The sequence below is a fragment of the Ranitomeya variabilis genome, chromosome 2 (genome assembly GCF_051348905.1).
Source record: "Ranitomeya variabilis isolate aRanVar5 chromosome 2, aRanVar5.hap1, whole genome shotgun sequence".
Taxonomy (NCBI): Eukaryota; Metazoa; Chordata; class Amphibia; order Anura; family Dendrobatidae; genus Ranitomeya; species Ranitomeya variabilis.
In genome coordinates, this window is record NC_135233.1 from 739025012 (window position 1) to 739047624 (window position 22613).

Below are 22613 nucleotides of genomic sequence, written 5' to 3' on the forward strand. Positions count from 1 at the left end.
AGTGTATAATGGCCACACATGATGCTCCATAATGTATAATGGCCACACAGTGCTCCATACTATATAATGGCCACACAGTGCTCCATACTGTATAATGGCCACACATAGTGCTCCATACTGTATAATGGCCACACACAGTTCTCCATACTGTATAATGATCCCACATGATGCTCAATACTGTATAATGACCCCCCCTCCTGTATGCATGGCTCATCTCCCTCCCATCCCATATACATGGCTCATATCCCCCTTTCCTGTATGCATGGCTCATATTCCCCCTCCTGTATGCATGGCTCATATTCCCCCTCCTGTATGCATGGCTCATATTCCCCCTCCTGTATGCATGGCTCATATTTCCCCTCCTGTATGCATGGCTCATATTTCCCCTCCTGTATGCATGGCTCATATTCCCCCCTGAATGCATGGCTCATATTCCCCCCCCTGAATGCATGGCTCATATTCCCCCCTGAATGCATGGCTCATATCCCCCCCCACCCACCCGTATGCATGGCTCATATTCCCCCCCCGTATGCATGGCTCATATTCCCCCCCCCTCACCCACCCGTATGCATGGCTCATATTCCCCCCCCGTATGCATGGCTCATATTCCCCCCCACGTATGCATGGCTCATATTCCCCCCCCTGAATGCATGGCTCATATCCCCCCCCCTGAATGCATGGCTCATATTCCCCCCCCTGAATGCATGGCTTATCTCTCCACCTCGCTCCCGCTCCCATCTTGCATGGCGCGCCGGCTTATGTCCTCCTTCATCCCCCCTCCCCGTCCCTCCGTCCCTCATACTTACCTGTTCCTCACCGCGCAGCCGCACCGACATCCCTCTCGCTCTGTCCCGACTCCCGGCGCAGCACCTTCTTCCTGCGTGAGCGTTCATGTGATATCGCTCATTAAGGTCATGAATATCTGCATATTCATGACCTTAATGAGCGGTACCACGTGACAGCTCATTCAGGACGAGCTGTGTACGCGGAGACCAGGCATCGCTGGAGCAAGGTGAGTATTGTCTTCAAGGAGGGTTGGAGGCGGGTGGCCGGGGGGAGGGCGCGAGGGGGTTGGTCGGTCGGGAGGTGACCCAGGAAAAAAAAACAAAAAAACCCCCAAACCTTGCTCAGGTGCCGCCCCCTGCATTGTCCTCGCCCTAGGCACGTGCCCTCAAGTGCCTAGTGGCAAATACGGCCTTGGGTGTGTCCACTAAGTAGCATCACAGGTGTCTACAATCGTGGAATCAGTGAGTGGGCTTGTATATAGGGCTATAGACACCCACTGTGCTGTTTGGTGACATGGTGTGTATCACACTCAACATGGACCAGAGGAAGCGAAGGAAAGAGTTGTCTCAGGAGATAAGAAAGAAAATTATAGACAAACATGTTAAAGGTAAAAGTCATAAGACCATCTCCAAGCAGCTTGATGTTCCTGTGACTACAGTTGCACATATTATTCAGAAATGTAAGATCCATGGGACTGTAGCCAACCTCCCTGGATGTGGTCGCAGGAGGAAAAATGATGACAGATCAAAGAGACGGATAAGACGAATGGTAACAAAAGAGCCCAGAAAATGCCTTATTAGAAAACCTTCAGATAAAGGGGGAATTTGGTCATCATGGAGCAAGAGAACTATCTGAATACATGTTTCTCAGGATAGAGACACAAGTGAAATTTTACAAGCAGACCCCACAACGGCATTCAGAGAGGAACTTAGGGCCCTGCTACTTGGAGCGGAGCAATCGAAATGAATAAAAAAAAAAGAATTTGAATTTTTATTACCAACGTCCCCTCTTGTACCTAGCTTTTATACCCTGCAGAAGGCACACACGGGCCTGGTACCCCTAAGAGGATGCCCCATAGTCTTGGAGGTCAATTCATTGATACAGAATTGCGGAGTATATATCGACAACATCCTACATTAATTTGTAATTTTGCTCCCCTCATACATCAGGGATACCACAGATCTTTTGAATAAGATTGAGGGCATACAGGTGGATGAAGGGAGTTGGCTGGCATCGATAGACGTAGAAAACCTATACAGTAATATCTCACACCACTGAGGTATTAAAGGAGCGGGTCACTTCCTGAGGTCTAGATCAATTGAACATCATAATGTTCAGTAAATCATAATGAGTCTTTGTCCAAAAACTCCTTGATTTCACTCTAACCCATAATTTCTTCCTCTTCGATCGGAAGTACTTCCACCAGCTCAGGGGCATGGCGATGGGGAGCCCATGCTCCCCATCGTACCCCAACCTGCTCCTTGGCTGGTGGGAGGAGACCCTTGTCTTTGGGGATGAGTCCAGGTGGTGGCATCCTTTCATAGGGGCCTTGTACAGGTTTATTGACGATATCTTCATTATTTGGTCAGGGACGAGGGAAGAGTTCGGGGACTTCGTTGTAAGTGTAAACATCAATTAACTCAACCTTCACTTTACCTCGGAATTAGCTAAAGAATAACTACTCTTTCTAGACGTGCTGATCAGGAAAAAACAGGATGGCACGAATATCTACCATATTCCCGCAGTTGGGATCTGAGATGTGGGCCCTACATGTATAAGAGTTTACTTGCCATTTGCTATATAGTTCCTATACAAATAGGACTCAGATTAGTGTGAGAAACACTCAGGACCAGGTTTCTCAGGATAAGAGATGTGGAATGAACGAACCAGCCTAGGGTCATTCACTTTTCCTCTGGGCCATAACCCTTCCAGTGCACTAAGTATTGTAGAGAACGACGTAGGAGGCGAGACTCTACCATCCTCAAAATCTGAACCTCTAGATTACCATCAATCATTATTGAGGGGCAGCTGTAGTGGTGAGGACTCAAGAGGTTCCGCAAAAACATTGTGGATTTTAAGGGCCTGGGGTAGCGCAAGATCAAATGCTGCTGGGTTAATGATGGTGGTTATTTTATTTTATTTTACAAGTGCTGTCAGCCATATGTTTGTACCTGTCTCCCATGATATTCAAATTACTCAGAACCCCCTGCCACACCAAAGAGCGTGACAAAGCAAAATGTTCCTCCTCAGGAACTCCCGAAGCCCCTGCCTCGCTAAGAGTACCAAACTGTGGATGGTAACTGTACACACCAAAGAACGGTGACCTGCCGGGAGACTCCAGACGATGATTATTAATAGCAGATTCTGACAGTGGTAAGTAGGATGCCCAATCCTCCTGATTCTCTGAGACAAAACACCTGAGGTAAGTCTCCAAATTCTGATTAACGTGCTTGGTCTGTCCATTTGACTGGGGATGGAAGGCAGAGGAAAAGGACAGCTTCACACCTAGTCGAGAGCAGAATGCCCTCCAAAACTTGGAAACAAATTGGGTCCCCGATCTGACACCAGATCGGAGGGAACCCTGTGAAGCTTCTTGATCTCATTTATAAACACCTGAGCAAGAAGTGCCGGTAATGCGACGAAATTAACCATCTTAATCAACCTATCTACAACCACCAAAACCACAGTCTTGCCTGCAGATACCGGTAGGTTAGTAATAAAATCCATGGACAAGTGCGTCCATGGCCTGCTAGGTATAGGTATCTGAAGAAGAGTTCCAAACGGACGGGTATGCGATACCTTAGAAAGTGAGCAGCTTCTACAAGCAGATACGTATTCAACCACATCCCTGTGCAACCCCGGCCACCAAAAATGATGAGAAATGAGGTCCGCAGTTGCCTTGCCACCTGGATGGCCAGCAAGCACAGAGTTATGATGTTCCTTAATTACCGTATTTTCCGGCGTATAAGACGACTTTTTAACCCCCGAAAATCTTCTTAAAAGTCGGGGGTCGTCTTATACGCCGGGAATCGACTTGTACGCCGGTGTATATGGTGGGTGGGGAGGGGGAGTGATCCTGATGACGAGGGGGCGTCTCACAGGAAAGTGAGTAATCCCCATTACCTTATCCTAGCGGTGCAGCGTGGGGGTGTCAGTGCTGGGAGCGGCGGCAGCTGCTGTGTTCTGGTGCGGCGGCTCCTCTTCTGTGTGGGGCCTCTGTGCTGTGAGGTGGCGGTGGCGGCGGCATATCTTTATCCAGTTGGGGCTCCTCCGGCATCTCCTTAGCCCTGGAGGCCCCGCCGCAACTCCATCGGTGCAATGTGGTGGCCTCCGGGAAAATGGCCGCTGCTCAGATTCAGATCTCGTGTCCCGAGATTTCGGGACGAGATCTGAATCTGAGCAGCGGCCATTTTCCCGGAGGCCACCGCATCGCACCTATTGAGCTGCCTCCGGGAAAATGGCCGCTGCATTGCACTCATGGAGTTGCGGCGGGGCCTCCAGGGCTAAGGAGATGCCGGAGGAGCCCCAACTGGATAAAGATATGCCGCCGCCACCGCCACCGCACAGCACAGAGGCCCCACACAGAAGAGGAGCCGCCGCACCAGAGCACAGCAGCCGCCGCACCAGAGCACAGCAGCCGCCGCCGCCACTCCCAGCACTGAGACCCCCACGCTGCACCGCTACGATAAGGTAATGGGGGATACTCACTTTCCTGTGAGACGCCCCCTCGTCATCAGGATCACTCCCCCCCCCCCCAAAAGGCACATATTCACCGGCCCTATAAGACGACATAGGGTGTATAAGAAGACCCCCGACTTTTAAGAAGATTTTATATTTTAACTGGTAAAGTTAGGGGGTCGTCTTATACGCCCAGTCGTCTTATACGCCGGAAAATACGGTACTTTGCGGCGTAGATTAGATGGTACAAATAACCTTCCTGAAGGGCAGGAGGCCGGGGAGTCCCCCTGGGCTCCAACACCTCACCCTCCAGCTCGGTACAATGCCGAAATGCCTGCCCCTTTCTGTAAAATCGGGGCAGGGATCTCATGGTCACCACCACCAGGGAAGTTCTGGGACAAAGTATCAGCCTTGACATTTTTGACCCATGGACGCAAAGTAACAACAAAATTGAACCTAGTAAAACACAGGGACCATCTAGCTTGCCTAGGGTTGAGACGTTTAGCTGATTGATGAGAGGTTCTTATGGTCAGTAATAACAGTAATGGGATGGACAACCCCCTCCAATCAATGTCGCCATTCTTCAAATGCCAATTTTATCGCCAAAAGTTCCCTATTGCCCACATCATTGTTTCTCTCAGCCAAAGAAAATTGCTTTGAAAAGAAGGCGCATGAACGCTATTTACCTGGGGATGACACAACACAACCCCCACCTCCGATGCATCAACCTCCACAACAAAGGGTTGGGACTTGGGAAATATCGGGTTGACTGAGTATAGGGGCTATATTCACAAAAGGATGCCCAAAATAATGTTACCCATCACAATGTGGGTTATGTACTACTATATTAAACATGCCTCCCGAAGAAGCGGTGCAAAACGCACGTCGGGGCAGAGGGACGCCGAGAGAATTCCATGTGGCTGTACACTAGGTATGGAAACAACTTCTAATTTATTCATTATTATGGTAGAGCCTTGCTATTGCATTACTGAGCACACAAAGTCACAGGTGGGATTAACATAGCTATATCCCTCCGTTTAGGGAATTCCAAGGAGGTTTATTAAAGGTTTATCACAGTGCAGTTAAATTTCCCATGTGAAAAAATGATGTTTTGCTCTAATGTATAGGGATTTGTACCACTATATATACAGCTATTAGTTAGGAATACCCTATGGCGTTGTAGTCCCTCATCATAGGACCTTAGCACCCTTGTTTTATGTAATATTGTCTTTTAAAGGAAATTCATTAATAAAAAGTGATTTTATTTAAGTACTACTTGGTGATCTGTTTCTTACCATTAATTGATCACCATAAGTGATAAAATGAGTATAGGGGCTGCGGCAAAACAGCTCTTTAGGGAGGAAAAAGCCAGCGTTTTCGGCACTCGCATTTCCGGGGCTGTGATGCGGTGCAATGACACATGATGCCCAGCTCCCAATTATCGATGGTGTCACTGTTTCCGCCTTCGGCCAAACTGAATACAAAGAGGAAGTCCAGGATGAGCTGCAGCCCTCTTCATGTTCAGATAGTATGAAGGCAGAGACAGTGACCCCAGAGCTTATTGGGCGCAGGCAGCATTTGTCACAACACTGCATCACAGCCCCGGGAAAAGGGAGTGCCATCATGGGAGATGAGTATAAGTTTTATTATTTAACTAGATGTTTCCAGCCAGCTAACGCTCGGCACGCTCATTGCTATCTAATGAACGCTGCTGGTGATTAAGCTAAAGTAAATAATGACAACATTCAATAGCGCTATAGGTGGTAAATGAACTTAAAATGAAGTTAATAACAATAGTGTGGTGATGTGTTGGCGGGATTATGTGTGGTAATGTGGTGGGGAGCGGGATTATGTGTGGTAATGTGGTGGGAGGGCGGGATTATGTGTGGTGATGTGGTGGGAGGGCGGGATTATGTGTGGTAATGGGGTGGGGGCGGGATTATGTGTGGTAATGTGGTGGGAGGGCGGGATTATGTGTGGTGATGTGGTGGGAGGGCGGGATTATGTGTGGTAATGGGGTGGGGGCGGGATTATGTGTGGTGATGTGGTGGGGGGCGGGGTTATGTGTGGTGATGTGTCTGGGGCGGAGCTACTGTGCAGGGGGCGGGATTAGCGAGTAATCACAATGCCTCTTATATATATAGATCAGTGTTCCCCAAGTCCGGTCCTCAAGAGCCACCAACAGGTCTTGTTTTCAGGATTTCCTTAGTATTGCACAGCTGATAATTGCATCACCTGGACAAGCAAGCATTCAATCACCTGTGCAATACTAAGGAAATCCTGAAAACATGACATGTGGGTGGCTCTTGAGGACCGGAGTTGGGGAACACTGATATAGATAGAGGCCGAACATTTAGTTTAAGAAGGCGTTGTCCTATTAGTGGGCAACCCCTTTAACTGCTACACCTTAAATTGACACTTCTCTAGCTTGGTAAACAAATGACTGTCATCAAGAACCCAAAGCACTTGTCAAACATGATCCTCATGTTCCTTATGAGAACCTGAGTAAACCAGGATCATCATCCAAGTATATCACCACAAATCTAAACACCAAAAAAGAAAAAATATAATTTCTGAAGTTATGAAACACTGCTGGAGTATTGGTCAAAATGAATGGCATCACCATATTTTCAAAGTGACCCTCAGTGTATTGAAGGCAGTGTTCCACGCATCACATTGTTGAACAGGTATAAGGTTACACGCCCCTCTAAAATCACTTGGCCCCTGCTAGTTTATTGAACAGATCAGGAATAAGAGGTAGTGTGTATGGATTATGTACCGTGATCTTATTGATCTCTCTAAGATCCAAACAAGGACGCAAACTTCCATCTTTTGTCTTAACAACAAAAAATGTCACAGTGACTGGTGATGTTATTCTTAGGTGATCCTTGGAGAAATGTTTTTTTCTTCTCTAGCAAGATGGTGCCGCCTGCGCAATAGCAGCTATTTGATCACCTCTCTATACAGCGACAGCTGCTACTGTGCAGGCACCATTTTAAATGTTTTTTTTGTAAGGACAGTACACATGTGATTTTGCTGTGATGCAGTTGCCATGGCTGGTATCTGCCTGCAGAAGGGGTTGTTTTTCAATATGTACAGATATTCATTATGCAAACTTGGGGGCACGTCAGTGAGGGAGCAGTGACCTGTCAGATGCAATACAGAGCACCACATGAAGCCCCCCAAACAGGCCACCCCGGAGCAAGAGAATCTCATTAACTGAAAAGAAAGATTAAACAACCACAAGACGGATTTCATCAACCAAGGTATCATTGTAATCAGTATAACGGTGCTGACCTGACACTGTGTGCAGGTTACTGTGCACAATCCTGTTGACAGGTTCTCTTTAACCTTGCGAGTCTCCCAATCAATGTATTTTGTTTCACCAACCAGGCCATACCCAACACAACTTTAGCGGGAAAAGAAGGGAACACCATGCATTAATGTCCTGACAGTGGTTTTGGTGCTTCATTCATGTACTGATGGTGGATCTGGTGCTGCATTCATATATCTACGGTGGTTTTGGCAATGCATTCATGTACTGATGGTGGATCTGGTGCTGCATTCATATATCTACGGTGGTTTTGGCAATGCATTCATGTACTGATGGTAGATCTGGTGCTGCATTCATGAACGAATTGTGTTTCTAGTGTTTCATTCATAAACCAATAGTGGTTTTGGAGCTGAATTCCTTTATCAATGATGGGTCTAGCGCTGCATTCATGTACTGAAAGTGGTTCTGCTCTTGCACACAAGTGGCAATCCATAATGTGCTTTATGGTTGAACTGAAAAATCCTCAAAACTTAGCGTTCTGAGACTACGCGTTGGATTTGCTGACTCTCTGCTCTAAACACTCAGTGTACGTTAGCGCATGTTCACACTGAGTGAAGCAGACACTGAGTTCTAAAACTTTCAATCTTTCTTAAAGAATGAAAACTTGATGCTGGCGATGTGCGGACTGCGGTTGTTGTGATGGAGGCAGGTAAGTTCCCTTTTTTTGGTTCTTTTGGGATTGTGTCACTGAGACAAAGTGTCCGAGAGGATCCAGCGTGAGAACATCCTGAACACACTGACACACGCGCCACCTCCAAGGACAATTCGAACTGTGGCTGCAAGCAAGAGCAGAGAAGGTAAAGGGGAGATTATGGTGAACTGTGATTGGACAGAATTCTCCGCAAGGCATTCTGGGATGTGAGGGAAAGGGGTTTGTGCTCTCAAGTAAGGGCAAACGTCACAGAAGTGACTGCTCCCCCTCTCCGGTGCTTGCAGAAGAGAGCAGTGACAAGCCGCCCGCAGGTTAGGCCAGTGTAACAGCCGCAGAGCGAGCACAACACAAAATGTACCTCCGCGCTACCCGTCCGATGACGTAGCGTAGGGGGGCGGGGTGAAGGCTAGCACCCGGAAGCTGCAAAGCGTGCCGGGGAGAGAAGTGCCAGAGATACGGGTAACAGAGCCGCTCACTCGGGTGTACGCCCACGGTGTCCTGTCACATGCGCTGCGCCCACTCCTGTAGTGTCGCGCCTGGGAACTTGTGTGGTGCCAGAGAGAATGTTTCCTGTCAGCCAGCACCCCACCAGACCTGCTGTATATGGAGGGTCGTCCCCAGGTGGTCTGCTGCAGTCACAGGAGGGAGCAGCGCAAAGCTCCATCCTCCCACAGGGCAGAGACAGGCTGTGTGCCTGCAGTCAGTGCCACCCGTGTGAGTGGGGCAGTTTCTGCAGGAAGCACGTGGGTTCCTACAGCCCACTCCCATACTTGTCTGTGGGCACCGCTGCCTGGGAATCCACCTGCCGTGCATGATGCCCTGACCCTCCCGTTACCGTGCATTCACCCGGGTGACAGGATCCCAAGAGAGCAGAGTGGGTCTCACCTGGCATTGTAGGCGAGAGAGGGTTACATGCAACATACCCATTACTGTGACCATACTAACGGTGTCAGACTGGTACACGGGGGCGGGCCCTGGCCTTACAGGATGATGGGGACAGTAGGTTAGGGGGGCGCGGCAGCTCTGGTGGTGGTGAGGGTCATTGCAGGCTGTAAGCTTTCTTGAAGAGATGGGTTTTCTGAAAAGCCCTAATGTGGTAGATTATCAGATGTGTTGGGCCACGAAATTCCATAGGACACGAGATACTCTGCAGAAGTCTTGGAAGTGAGAAGGAGGTCTCAGGAGGACCGGAGGTTGCATGTTGGATGATATCAGGAGATTAGTTTGGAGCTTCACGGAGGAGACAGGTTATGGACGGCTTTGTAGGTCAGTGTTAGTAGTTTCAACTGGATACGTTGGGGAGCCAATAAAGGTACTTGCAGCAGGGAGAAGCAGAGGAGTAGAGAGGTAGGTGAGTTAGAGAGTGCCCCTCACCAGAAAAAATTGCTGTTAACCTGCAGATATAGGGTTATCAAACATGCCTGGCGCTTGCACTTAACCAAATGCTGCAGGGAGAAAATTAACTTCCACCCGGCAGCGTTCCAGTTTTAGTCACCGCTCTGAGTATAGTGAGTGGAGTCTGTAACTGCACCCCCAGCCCTGACTGACACTTGCTCTTAATTAGGGCTGGCTGTCAGTCAGTGCTGGGGGGTGCAGTTACAGACTCCACTCCTTGTGCTCAGAGCGGTGACTGAATCGATGCTGCCTGGAGGAATACAGTATATTTTCGCCCCCCAGCATTCGGCTAAGTGCGTATTCCACAGAGGTTAATAACGCTATTAACTTGCAGGCTAATATCGTTTTCTGGTGACAAGTTCCCTTTAAGGACTGACTGGAGAGGTGTGATAGTGTTAGCTGGTAGGCCACACAGGCGGATATTGCAGTAGTAGAGGCAGGAGAGGATGAAAGCATGTAAAAACATTTTAGTAGATTCAGGGCTGAGGGAAGGAGGGATTCTTGAAATATTTTTGAGTTGGAGGCGACAGCAGGTGGCAAGAGCTTAAATGTGTGGTATAAAGGACAGTGCAGAGTCGAGGTTTGCTCTGAGACAGCAGACTGCCAGTACCGGGGAGAGTGTGTAGTCATTTACTCTGATGGATAGATTGGGTAGGTGAGATGGAGGAAAGATGATGAGTTCAGTTTTGTCCACATTGAGCTTTAGGAAGCTTGCTGAGAAGAATATGGCTGATAGACACTCTGGGATTCTGGACAACAGGGAGGTGATATCTGGACCAGACAGGTAGATCTGAGTGTCATCAGCATATAGGTGGTACCAGAAGCCATGGGACTTCATCAGTTGTCCCAGGCCAAAGGTATAGATGAAGAAGAGTAGGGATCCCAAGAGCCTTGATGGACACCAACAGAGAGAGAAGGCGGGATGAGGAGGTAGTATGGGAGTGGTAGACTAAATGCAAGGGACGAAAAGTATGAGATTCACGAGAGAGGGCAAGGTCTTTGATGCCAAGTCAAAAGAGGATCTTTAGTAGGAGGGAGTGGTCAACTGTATTGAAGGTAGAGGACAAGTCTAAAAGGTGGAGTACAGAGAATTGTCTGTTAGCTTTTCAGTAAGCAGTTAGTACGGTAATTTTGGTTGGGGCAGTTTCGGTGGAGTGGTTTGAAAGCAAAAGGGGAAGGTACCAGAAGATAACAATAGGTATGAGGTTGAAGAGATGGGTTAGGGCTGTGATACGGATGGCTGGGGTAGGGCTGGAGAGGATCTGCAAGGAAGAATGGCAGAGGATCCCCAACAGGAGTGAAAAACTTGTTGCATCATTCCCAAGAAGACTCATGGCTGTACTAGCTCAAAAGCGTGCTTCTACTCAATACTGAGCAAAGGGTCTGAATAATTATGACCATGTGATATTTCAGTTTTTCTTTTTTAGTACATTTTCAAAAATATCTACATTTGTTTTTGGTTTTTTTTCAGTCAAGATGGTGTGCAGAGTGTACATTAATGAGGAAATAATGAACTTTTTTGAATTTACCAAATGGCTGCAATGAAACAGAGTGAAAAATTGAAAGGGGTCTGAATACTTTCCATACCCACTATAAATCTGCTGCACTTTATGTACATGCTCAGTAGTTAGGCAGCCTTGTGAAGTCGGAGATTTGGCTTACCGACTCCACAGCTCTGATTAGAAGTTGTAATGGGCATGAAGTTGTGTGAGAAGCCTGAGAAGGTGTCCAGATAATTGAAATGAACTCCCCTTTTCTGACATGTAAATAAGTACAGAAATTCATACCATGTTCCCTATCCGGGTGTAAAAAATTGTTGTCGAGGGGTCTTGTAAGTTGGTGCAGAGGTTGCTGCTGTACATGGACCCTGGAACCTCTGGCCTATATAGGAAGACCAATATTATTAAGGATCCTTGATATTTCGGGGCCACAAGCTTGACGTTATACCACTGCTACCTTCCAAATATTTCTTTAATCCCAGAATTGTAGTTGACAAGTGGTATTATGTCATCCATTGTGATTGGATGTCATATGCTGGTAGCAACAAACTCTGAACCTCCCAGGCTTGACGTGACATGAGAGGCGATGGCGTGGCACATTAGTAAGGGCTCTGTTACACTGGCCCATGGCGGTCGTTTAATAGCCTGTTTAGACAGGCTGACTGCATTTCCAATGCCCACAGAAACAATTGGTAATAGATCATTCTGTGTATACAGACTGCCATTGTTCTCTGTGGCACCTGTCCTGTTTACACAAGATGATGTGCTGCCAAGAACAATGATTTTTAGTGTAAAAATTAATTCACTCGCTAATCGGGTGATTGGCAGCATGATCTCTATAATCGGCCATTGTAAATGCACCTTTAGGACATTATCTGCCCTATGAGTGCGTATTGATTCTGTAGAGACTATGGGGACAGGGAAGTTCCCTGGCAGCTAGCGTTGATTCACTTTCATACGTGACTCCCAAAACAAAAAAACAATTGTAGTAAACTTTAAATCTGTAAGCCTTTATCCACACATCAGTGTTTCTGTGCCAAAACATAGAACAGGTGTCAAGCTTTCAATTTTATAGTTTTTCGCTTTGAGTTTCACTTCTGACTTTGGCTTATAAACAATGATGCAAAATACTGACCAAACACTGATGTGTGAAAAACCCTAAGATTTACAGTTTATTACATTGCAAGTAGTTACCGTGACCTATTTACAATGTAACTGTCAGGAAGACCTGGCTGATTGTTCTGTTACCCTCGCCAGATACGGTAGCAGTGGCACGGGTGCCATAGAGCGAACACGATTGGCAGAAAAAGTCTCTAGTGTATGTTGACTGACCTGTCAAACTGCAAATTAGATTTATTATATTTTAGCTTTTTTCCTCATAATACACTGCTTATATAAGAGACAATCTACCACTTATGGTTAGAGGAAAACTGGCAATCTAAAGCCGTTTAAACCTTTTGAACTCGTGCTTTGAGTCCCCAAACTAGGACGTGGCTTCTAGTGGTCTTAAAGGTCGGACTGTCAGTCTAACACGTTATCGGCAGGTTTGGCCAACATTAGTTAGATGTCTATAGGGGCTTGTAGTTTACACTGTCTAAAATTTAGTTTTAGTATATCGGCCCCGCAGTATGAACCTGGCCTTAAGTTTAGGCAAGCATATAAAAATATTCAGTTTTTTTTCTTTTTTGTCCAAAAGAAATGGCCTAATTTTTTTTTCTCCAGCTAGTGTTCTTTGAGTTCTTTTTGACTTCTGTATGATATTCATTTTTTTAAGTTCTACATTACCATGAGACCTTTGCAATGGATCCAGTAAAAATGAATGCAATATGGATGTCTGCATTGCATCTGTGTTTTTTCTTTTTTTAACATTGAATTGCTGCTCTTTCAGATCCCATTTTCATCACATAACTGGTGAATGAACCAAGGTCGTCTATATGTGCAGCCCACACTGCTGGAAGAATGACAGATGACAAGGACGTACTCAGAGATGTGTGGTCAGGGCGAATACCGACATGCTTCACATTATATCAGGATGAACTCACTGAAAGGGAGGCTGAACCTTACTATGTAAGTCCTATCAGGGTAGGTGGGATGAGTTCTCAAAATATAAGAGATGAAATGGTTAATATCCTCCTTGCATAGCAAATGTCTGCCTTTATGTCTTTGCATCTAATGGGGGTTTTATACATTTTGCAGTCTTTCATAGTAAACAAAAAAAACTGTCTGAAAGTTGAAGCTGCACTGTTGCACAATACTTTCATTTTACAGGGTCATTGTGTCACCATGAAGTTCTTTGCCTTTAAAATGCCATCACAAATGTTATATTTCTCATGTCAGTATGTGACTTCTTTGATATCTATGTCAGCTTTTCAGTATATTTTTTTGAATAATGTGAATAGCACAATAAAGAATGGTGGTAAAATTTCAAGGTCATGTTCACATCTTGGTTAGAGGCTCCTGCTGTACATTCTGTCACAATTAATGAGCATGAAGGACTGAGGTTACTGTTGGGCTACGTTCACACTGGGTGTTGTTGCGTGGTTTTTTTTTTTTTCTGCAGCAAAACCCGAGTGCTTGACAGAAGCTGCTGCAAAAATGCAGGTTTTGCGGTGTTTTTGGTGCGTTTTTTCATGCGTTTTTTTCCATTCAATTCAGTGGGTGAAAAATGCTGAAAGAAGTGACATGCCCCAAAAATGCATCAAAGCCCAAAACACTGATGACTGAAAAACCAAACTGTGTGCATGAGATTTCTGACATCTCATAGACATAGCTGGTACTGTCAAATGCAGCTAAAAATTAGCATAAAAAAGCCACAAAAAATGCTTCAAAAACGCCCAGTGTGAACATAGCCTAAAAGCGATGGATGTATTATAATGTAGTATAAGGCCCCTTTCACACATCAGTTTTTGCTGTCAGTCACAATCCGTTGGCTCGATGGATCCATTGCAGATTGTGAAAAACTGATGCGACGGATCTTTTTTTTTTTTGATGGATCCGACTAGCGGATCTGGCTAATTGAATCGGAGCATGCTCAGTTGAAGAAAAAAAAAAAAAAAAAAAAAAAGTAATCCGTCGCCATAGGCTTCCATTCTAGCAAACGAAGGATGGTGACGGATTCTTCGCTGTCCGTTTTTTCGGCGAACACAAAAAATGTTACTTTGTCCGTTGTCTCCGGCCGCCGGACAAAACAATTTTCAACGGATCCGGTGAACGACGGATGAAACGTGAGGCCATCCGTCGCTAATACAAGTCTATGAGAATAAAATGGATCCGGCGGCATCAGTCGACAGATCCGTTTTTTTCAAAATTCGACAGATTGTGACTGATGGCAAAAAACTGATGTGTGAAAGGGGCCTAAGTTAGTGGAGTCTGCTGGTTGCTACTAGTCTCCATGAGACAGGCCCAGCAGTGCTTTCATGTACGATGGAAACCATGACACAAGAGTGAACAGAGCCTAAATGTTTGCAGTGTATTGGAAACTAGCTGTTTCCAGCCAGCTAACGCTCGGCACGCTCATTGCTATATAATTAACGCTGCTGGTGATTAAACTAAAGTAAATAATGACAACATTCAATAGCGCTTACGCAGGTGGTAAATTAACTTAAAATGAAGTTAATAACAATAGTAATAATTAAAAATCTGAATAATACTAATAATACATTTTATTCACAGTGTAAAATCAAAACAAACAAACTGGATTCGTGTGGTAATGTGTGGGGACAGAGCCTCGTGTGGTAATGTTTGGGGACGGAGCCTCATGTGGTAATGTTTGGGGACGGAGCCTCATGTGGTAATGTTTGGGGACGGAGCCTCATGTGGTAATGTTTGGGGACGGAGCCTCGTGGTAATGTGGAGGGACTGAGCCTTGTATGGTAATGTGTGGGGACAGAGCCTCGTGTGGTAATGTGAGGACGAAACCTCGTGTGGTAATGTGTGAGGACGGAGCCTTGTGTGGTAATGTGTGGGGATGGAGCCTCATGTGGTAATGTGGAGGGACGGAGCCTCGTGTGGTAATGTGTGGGGACGAAGCCTCGTATGGTAATGTGTGGGGATGCAGCCTCGTGTGGTAATGTGGGGGGATGGAGCCTCGTGTGGTAATGTGTGGGATGCAGCCTCGTGTGGTAATGTGGGGGGATGGAGCCTCGTGTGGTAATGTGTGGGGATGCAGCCTGGTGTGGTAATGTGGGAGGGTTGCGGGATTATGTGTGGTAATATGGTGGGAGGCGGGATTATGTGTGGTGATGTGGTGGGGGGTGGGATTATGTGTGGTGATGTGGTAATGTGGGGGGCGGGATTATGTGTGGTAATGTGGTGGGGGGCGGGATTATGTGTGGTAACATGGTGGGGGGCGGGATAATGTGTGGTAATGTGGTGGGGGTGGGATTATGTGTGGTGATGTGGGGGCGGGATTATGTGTGGTGATGTGGTGGGGGCGGGATTATGTGTTGTAATGTGGGGGGCGGGATTATGTGTGGTGATGTGGTGGGGGGCGGGATTGTGTGTGGTGGTGGGGGTGGGATTGTGTGGTAATGTGGTGGGCGGGAGTATGTGTGGTGATGTGGTGGGCGGGATTATGTGTGGTGATGTGTTGGGGGCGGGATTATGTGTGGTGGTGTGTTGGGGGCGGGATTATGTGTGGTGATGTGTTGGGGGCAGGATTATGTGCGGTGATGTGTTGGGGGGCGGGATTGTGTGTGGTAATGTGGGGGGGCGGGATGGTGTGTGGTAATGTGGTTGGGGGTGGAGCTACTGTGCAGGGGGCGGGATTAGTGAGTAATCACGATGCCTCTTATATATATAGATATTTAGCAATAATGTAGTTTTAGCCCTTTTCTTCTGTAATAGTATAACAGAGTGGACATAACTGGATGGCATTAAAATGACCGTGCTTTATAAAAGCTGCCTCCTCTTAGCAGATCAAGCTGTTAAATACAAGGTCACTCGTTGTTTTTGTGCATTTGGACACAATGCAGTTATACAGTACATCTGGCTTTTTAATCTGTATTTACCAGAAAACAATCCCGCTCTCACAACAATGGCTGGAACTGTGCTTGTAATGTCTTGAGGCACAATAAATTTCATCTGCTTATGTCCAGAAAGCTGAATGCTTTTCACTCTTGAACTGGCATGAATCAAATAGAAATTTTTCAGTGTATTAAATTCTTGTTTATTAATACGTTCTTCTAATGGAAGTCCATGTTCACAGTTTAGCACCGGACAATAAGTATCCGGTACGAACACCGAACTTCTGGGTTTGCTCACCGCTAGCAAAAATGTATAGTATGCAGCACAGTGCTTCCTCAGGCTAGTTCTTGTTGTTGTTGGTTTTTTTTTTAATTCCCCCTGCTTTGATGGCATTTTTTTAATTTTCCGTATTGCTCCAGAGATCTGTGCTTTTATTTAGTGCTAGTTTTTAAGGTCTTTAACAAGAAGTAGAAGTCCTCATAGAGAACTCAGGAGTATTTGGTTGGCTCCTGTGTGAGGGAGAGTTGGGTGAAATATCTAGCCCACCAAACCTTCGTTCTGCCAACAGCCATCTAAAGTTTCTGGGACTTTATGATAATGAGTAATGAGGCAGTGAATTGTTTTTTTTAATGTTTAAGGCTACTTTCACACTAGCGTCGTGCACTGTACGTCACTATGCGTCGTTTGGTTGAAAAAACGCATCCTGCAAAAGTGCTTGCAGGATGCGTTTTTTCACCATTGACTAACATTAGCGACGCATTGCGACGCTTTGCCACACGTCGCAACCGTCGTGCGACGGTTGCGCCGTGTTGTGGCGGACCGTCGGCTGCAAAAAATGTTACATGTAACGTTTTTTGCTGCCAACGGACCGCCATTTCCGACCGCGCATGTGCGGCCGGAACTCCGCCCCCACCTCCCCGCACCTCACAATGGGGCGGCGGATGCGCTGGAAAAATGCATCCGCTGCCCCCGTTGTGCGGCGCATTCACTGCTAGCGTCGGTACGTCGGCCCGACGCACTGCGACGGGCCGAGTACGACGCTATTGTGAAAGAAGCCTTAGTTGTATATATCTTTTAATTAGGCTGTGTTCGCACCTGCATTGTGACTCTTATTGACGTTTCGGGTCCATATGTGAATAGAGCCTTACATTTACAAGAAGTATTTTTTTTTTTCTTTTAAAAAAGAGTGAATAAAAGTTCAGCAAATATCATACAATTCAGGTAAAAATATTTTTTTTCCAGCTGCTTCTACCTCGTGTGAGCTACCTGACCCTGGTAACTGATAAAGTGAAGAAACATTTTCAGAAAGTCCTGAGGACAGAAGACATAGGCGAGATTTGGTTTGAATTTGAAGGCATTCCTCTAAAATGGTGAGTTGTGTGAAGGCATTGTTCGTTTAATAAGATTGAATAGGAGATCTTGTAAGTTGCTTGCTGAAAATGTTTCTTACAATATATTAGGAAGTGTGTTCCAAGTTAAAATATAGGAATTGTAGTTTCTGACCCAAGTGATATAATAAGGGCAGGTCAGTGCTTGCTTCACAACTCTCTGCTGTGGGGGGAGAGGGATCGATCTGTGGAAGACTTTTTCATTGTACATAACTCACTGCCACTGGAGTCCGGCAAACGAACAGTTTATCTTTGACGGCTCAAAACTCTTCTCAGACTGCATTGGCCAAGTTTGGATATTTTCAGCTGATACTGCAGCCAGGGCTCATCATCGGCATGAAAAAAGCTTCATGCCTGACTGGTGTTGTGAAAAAAAACAACAAATATCTGTTATAAGTCAGTCATTGGTCTAAATGACTGCTCGTCTCAAGAAAATGGTTGTAATTCATTGTGGTCAAAATTGGCCATTTTGTCTTGAGTTCCCCTTGCTCCATGATGGTGGTGTTAGTGTTGAACCTCTTTTTCCATTGGGATGTTTAGGAATCTCAAATGGAATCAGACAGCAGGTTTTTGCTATCAGCATGACGTAGGGGCCTAGACCCCGATACCGGCGATGTCACTTGCTGGTCTGGATGCTGTCATTTTGATAAAATCACTATTTTATCTGCTGCTGATCTACCAGTACTCTGAATTCTGAGCTCTGTATAACGCCGCCCACATCACTGATTGGCTGCTTTCTTCCTATGCACAGTGTATACAGAAAGCTGCTAACTAGTGGTGTGGGTGGGATGACCAGGGGGCACAAGGCCAACTGTAGAGATAAAACCCTGATTTTATTAAAATAACATCGCAGTCCAGTTGGTGACACAGTATTGGAATCGGGGTCTCCATGCCGTTTTATGGGAGTTGGCAGGAAACGAGGATTAGGCATATTTGAGTCCAACATGCCAAAATTATAATATTGGTTACTCACTACAATATTTTACTAAACAGAAATCTGGTGAGACCACCAAGTGACAGCACAACTTGCAGATATAAGTGACCCCCTTTGTAACAGTGTGACTGTGACAGACCAACCTTATTAATGATCCCACCGCCCCAATTATTAAGCTTGCCATAAAAGGACATTGTTCAAAACCTTGTCCAAATATCTGCCTAGTATTTTCTTTATTTCTTCTGATTGAAAGCTTGCTGTTATTTTGTGATTTCAGTCTAGATATGACTTTCATTTTGTCATTAAACTGTGAAAGTTCATTTTCTTTAGAACATTGTCTAACTGTCAGTGTTAAGAGCCGTTCTTAGTCAGAAAGACAGATCAGGAGTTTCAGAAATTATTTTTACTGCTTTCACTATCCCGTGTTCAGTCATTTGTACACCCTGATTACATTTTTGTAAGACAAGAACTCGATTACACTTTAATAATTTTAAATACATTTGTTTTGTACGCTTATCATAAATGGGAAAGGTAGATGTATGAGTATTAAGATGTATGCCCATCTTGTAATTTTATGGCATATCCCCCATGTCTTTATGATCGGCAGTGGCTTGATCTTTGGGAGCAAAGGAGGCAAGGTGCTTTCACCTTTTCTGCTGGCTCATTGGCCATGGTTTCTCCCAAAAACTGCACTCAGTTCTTCTTGAGTGAATGGGGCTGTGCAACAGACTTTGTACAGCCAGGTATGGATTCAGTTCTTTCTGCCCTAGGCACTCTTTGTGCTCATACCCTTATCAGTGATTCTGATAAAGAAATCCAATCATATTGCAGGGGTCAAAGAGTGCTATAAGAGACTTACCTGCCACCATTAGAGATTGACAGTGGCATTTAAGTAGTTAACCCCTTTCTGACATTGGACGTACTATCCCGTCGAGGTGGGGTGGGCCCGTATGACCACAGACGGGATAGTACGTCCAGCGCGATCGGCGGCGCTCACGGGGGGAGCGCGGCCGATCGCTGCCGGGTGTCAGCTGATTATCACAGCTGACATCCGGCACTATGTGCCAGGAGCGGTCACGGACAAAAGAAATTCATGAATAGCTGGTTTTTGGTCATTCTGCCTCACAAAAATCGGAATAAAAAGCGATCAAAAACTCACGTGTCCGAAAATGTTACCATTAAAAACGTCAACTCGTCCCGCAAAAAACAAGACCTCACATGACTCTGTGGACCAAAATATGGAAAAATTATAGGTCTCAAAATGTGGAGACGCAAAGACTTTTTTGCTATAAAAAGCGTCTTTTAGTGTGTGACGGCTGCCAATCATAAAAATCTGCTATAAAAAATGCTATAAAAGTAAATCAAACCCCCTTCATCACCCCCTTAGTTAGGGAAAAATAATAAAATTAAAAAAAATGTATTTCCATTTTCCCGCTAGGGCTAGGGTTAGGGCTAGGGTTAGGGCTAGGGTTAGGGCTAGGGTTAGGGTTGGGGCTAAAGTTAGGGTTAGGGTTGGGGCTAAAGATAGGGTTAGGGTTGGGGCTAAAGATAGGGTTAGGGTTTGGATTACATTTACGGTTGGGATTAGGGTTGGGATTAGTTAGGGGTGTGTCAGGGTTAGGGGTGTGGTTAGGGTTACCGTTGGGATTAGGGCTAGGGGTGTGTTTGGATTAGGGTTTCAGTTAGAATTGGGGAGTTTCCACTGTTTAGGCACATCAGGGGCGCTCCAAACGTGACATGGCGTCCGATCTCAATTCCAGCTAATTCTGCATTGAAAAAGTAAAACAGTGCTCCTTCCCTTCCGAGCTCTCCCGTGCGCCCAAACAGGGGTTTACCCCAACATATGGGGCATCAGCGTAGTCGGGACAAATTGGACAACAACTTTTGGGGTCCAAGTTCTCTTGTTACCCTTGGGAAAATATAAATTTGGGGGGCTAAAAATCATTTTTGTGGGAAAAAAAAGGATTTTTTATTTTCACGGCTCTGCGTTGTAAACTGTAGTGAAACACTTGGGGGGTTCAAAGTTCTCACAACACATCTAGATAAGTTCCTTGGGAGGTCTAGTTTCCAATATGGGGTCACTTGTGGGGGGTTTCTACTGTTTGGGTACATCAGGGGCTCTGCAAATGCAACGTGATGCCTGCAGACCAATCCATCTAAGTCTGCATTCCAAATGGCGCTCCTTCCCTTCCGAGCTCTGCCATGCGCCCAAACAGTGGTTCCCTCCCACATATGGGGTATCAGCATACTCAGTACAAATTGGACAACAACTTTTGGGGTCCAATTTCTCCTTTTACCCTTGGGAAAATACTAAACTGGGGGCTAAAAAAATCATTTTTGTGGAAAACACTTGGGGGTTCAAAGTTCTCACAACACATCTAGATAAGTTTCTTGGGAGGTCTACTTTCCAATATGGTGTCACTTGTGGGGGGGTTTAATGTTTAGGCATCAGGGGCTCTCCAAACGCGACATGGCGTCCCATCTTAATTCCAGTCAATTTTGCATTGAAAAGTCAAATGGCGCTCCTTCCCTTCCGAGCTCTGCCATGCGCCCAAACAGTCGTTTACCCCCACATATGGGGTATCGGCGTACTCAGGACAAACTGCACAACAACTTTTGGGGTCCAATTTCTTCTCTTACCCTTTGGAAAATAAAAAATTGGGGGCAAAAAGATCATTTTTGTGAAAAAATATGATTTTTTATTTTTACGGCTCTGCATTATAAACTTCTGTGAAGCACTTGGTGGGTCAAAGTGCTCACAACACATCTAGATAAGTTCCTTAAGGGGTCTACTTTCCAAAATGGTGTCACTTGTGGGGGGTTTCAATGTTTAGGCACATCAGGGGCTCTCCAAACGCAACATGGCGTCCCATCTCAATTCCTGTAAATTTTGCATTGAAATGTCAAATGGCGCTCCTTCGCTTCCGAGCTCTGCCATGCGCCCAAACAGTGGTTTACCCCCACATATGGGGTATCAGCGTACTCAGCACAAATTGTACAACAACTTTTCGGGTCCATTTTCTCCTGTTACCCTTAGTAAAATAAAACAAATTGGAGCTGTAAATTTTGTGTGAAAAAAAGTTAAATGTTAATTTTTATTTAAAAATTCCTGTGAAACGCCTGAAGGGTTAATCAATTTCTTGAATGTGGTTTTGAGCACCTTGAGGGGTTCAGTTTTTAGAATGGTGTCACACTTGGGTTTTTTCTGTCATATAGACCCCTCAAAATGACTTCAAATGAGATGTGGTCCCTAAAAAAAAAAATGGTGTTGTAAAAATGAGAAATTGCTGGTCAACTTTTAACCCTTATAACTCCCTAACAATAAAAAATTTTGGTTCCTAAATTGTGCTGATGTAAAGTAGACATGTGGGAAATGTTACCTATTAAGTATTTTGTGTGACATATCTCTGTGATTTAAGGGCATAAAAATTCAAAGTTGGAAAATTGCAAAATTTTCAAAATTTTCGCCAAATTTCCATTTTTTTCACAAATAAACGCAAGTTTTATCGAAGAAATTTTACAACTATCATGAAGTACAATATGTCACGAGAAAACAGTGTCAGAATCGCCAGGATCCGTTGAAGCGTTCCAGAGTTATAACCTCATAAAGGGACAGTGGTCAGAATTTTAAAAATTGGCCCGGTCATTAATCTGCAAACCACCCTTGGGGGTGAAGGGGTTAAATAGCAGTGATCTGAACTAGCTCTCAAGCACCAATCTCTGCAGTCAGAGGCAGGTGCCAGCTGTATAACACCTGATTGACAACTGCAGTATATGTAAGGTGCATGTCTGGAAGGGGTTAAAGGCAAGACACCAATAACCATAGACTCTCCATGTTAATACAGACATACAAACATATCCGTTATATGTAGCCACATATAGGCCCATTATACATCATATTCAATAGGAACAGACAAAGGACAGAAACAAATAGGGGTCTGGTATATAGATTGAGTATTCTCAACAAATCAGTCATTATATT

The 22613-nt window shown here is 45.4% G+C and overlaps 1 protein-coding gene across 3 annotated transcripts in view; it reads left to right on the plus strand.

The window, feature by feature from the left end:
- The first annotated feature begins 8641 nt into the window (after nt 1-8641).
- ATG5 (autophagy related 5) overlaps nt 8642-22613 on the plus strand; it is a 294450-nt gene continuing 280478 nt past the window's right edge. Inside the window, exons 1-3 of one of the 3 annotated variants that reach the window (XM_077289635.1) lie at nt 8642-8761; nt 13233-13411; nt 17552-17679. In XM_077289635.1, coding sequence (XP_077145750.1) covers nt 13304-13411; nt 17552-17679 — 236 coding nt within the window. In that variant the 5' untranslated portion in view covers nt 8642-8761; nt 13233-13303. The other 2 variants (XM_077289634.1, XM_077289636.1) reach the window with 2 other exon arrangements.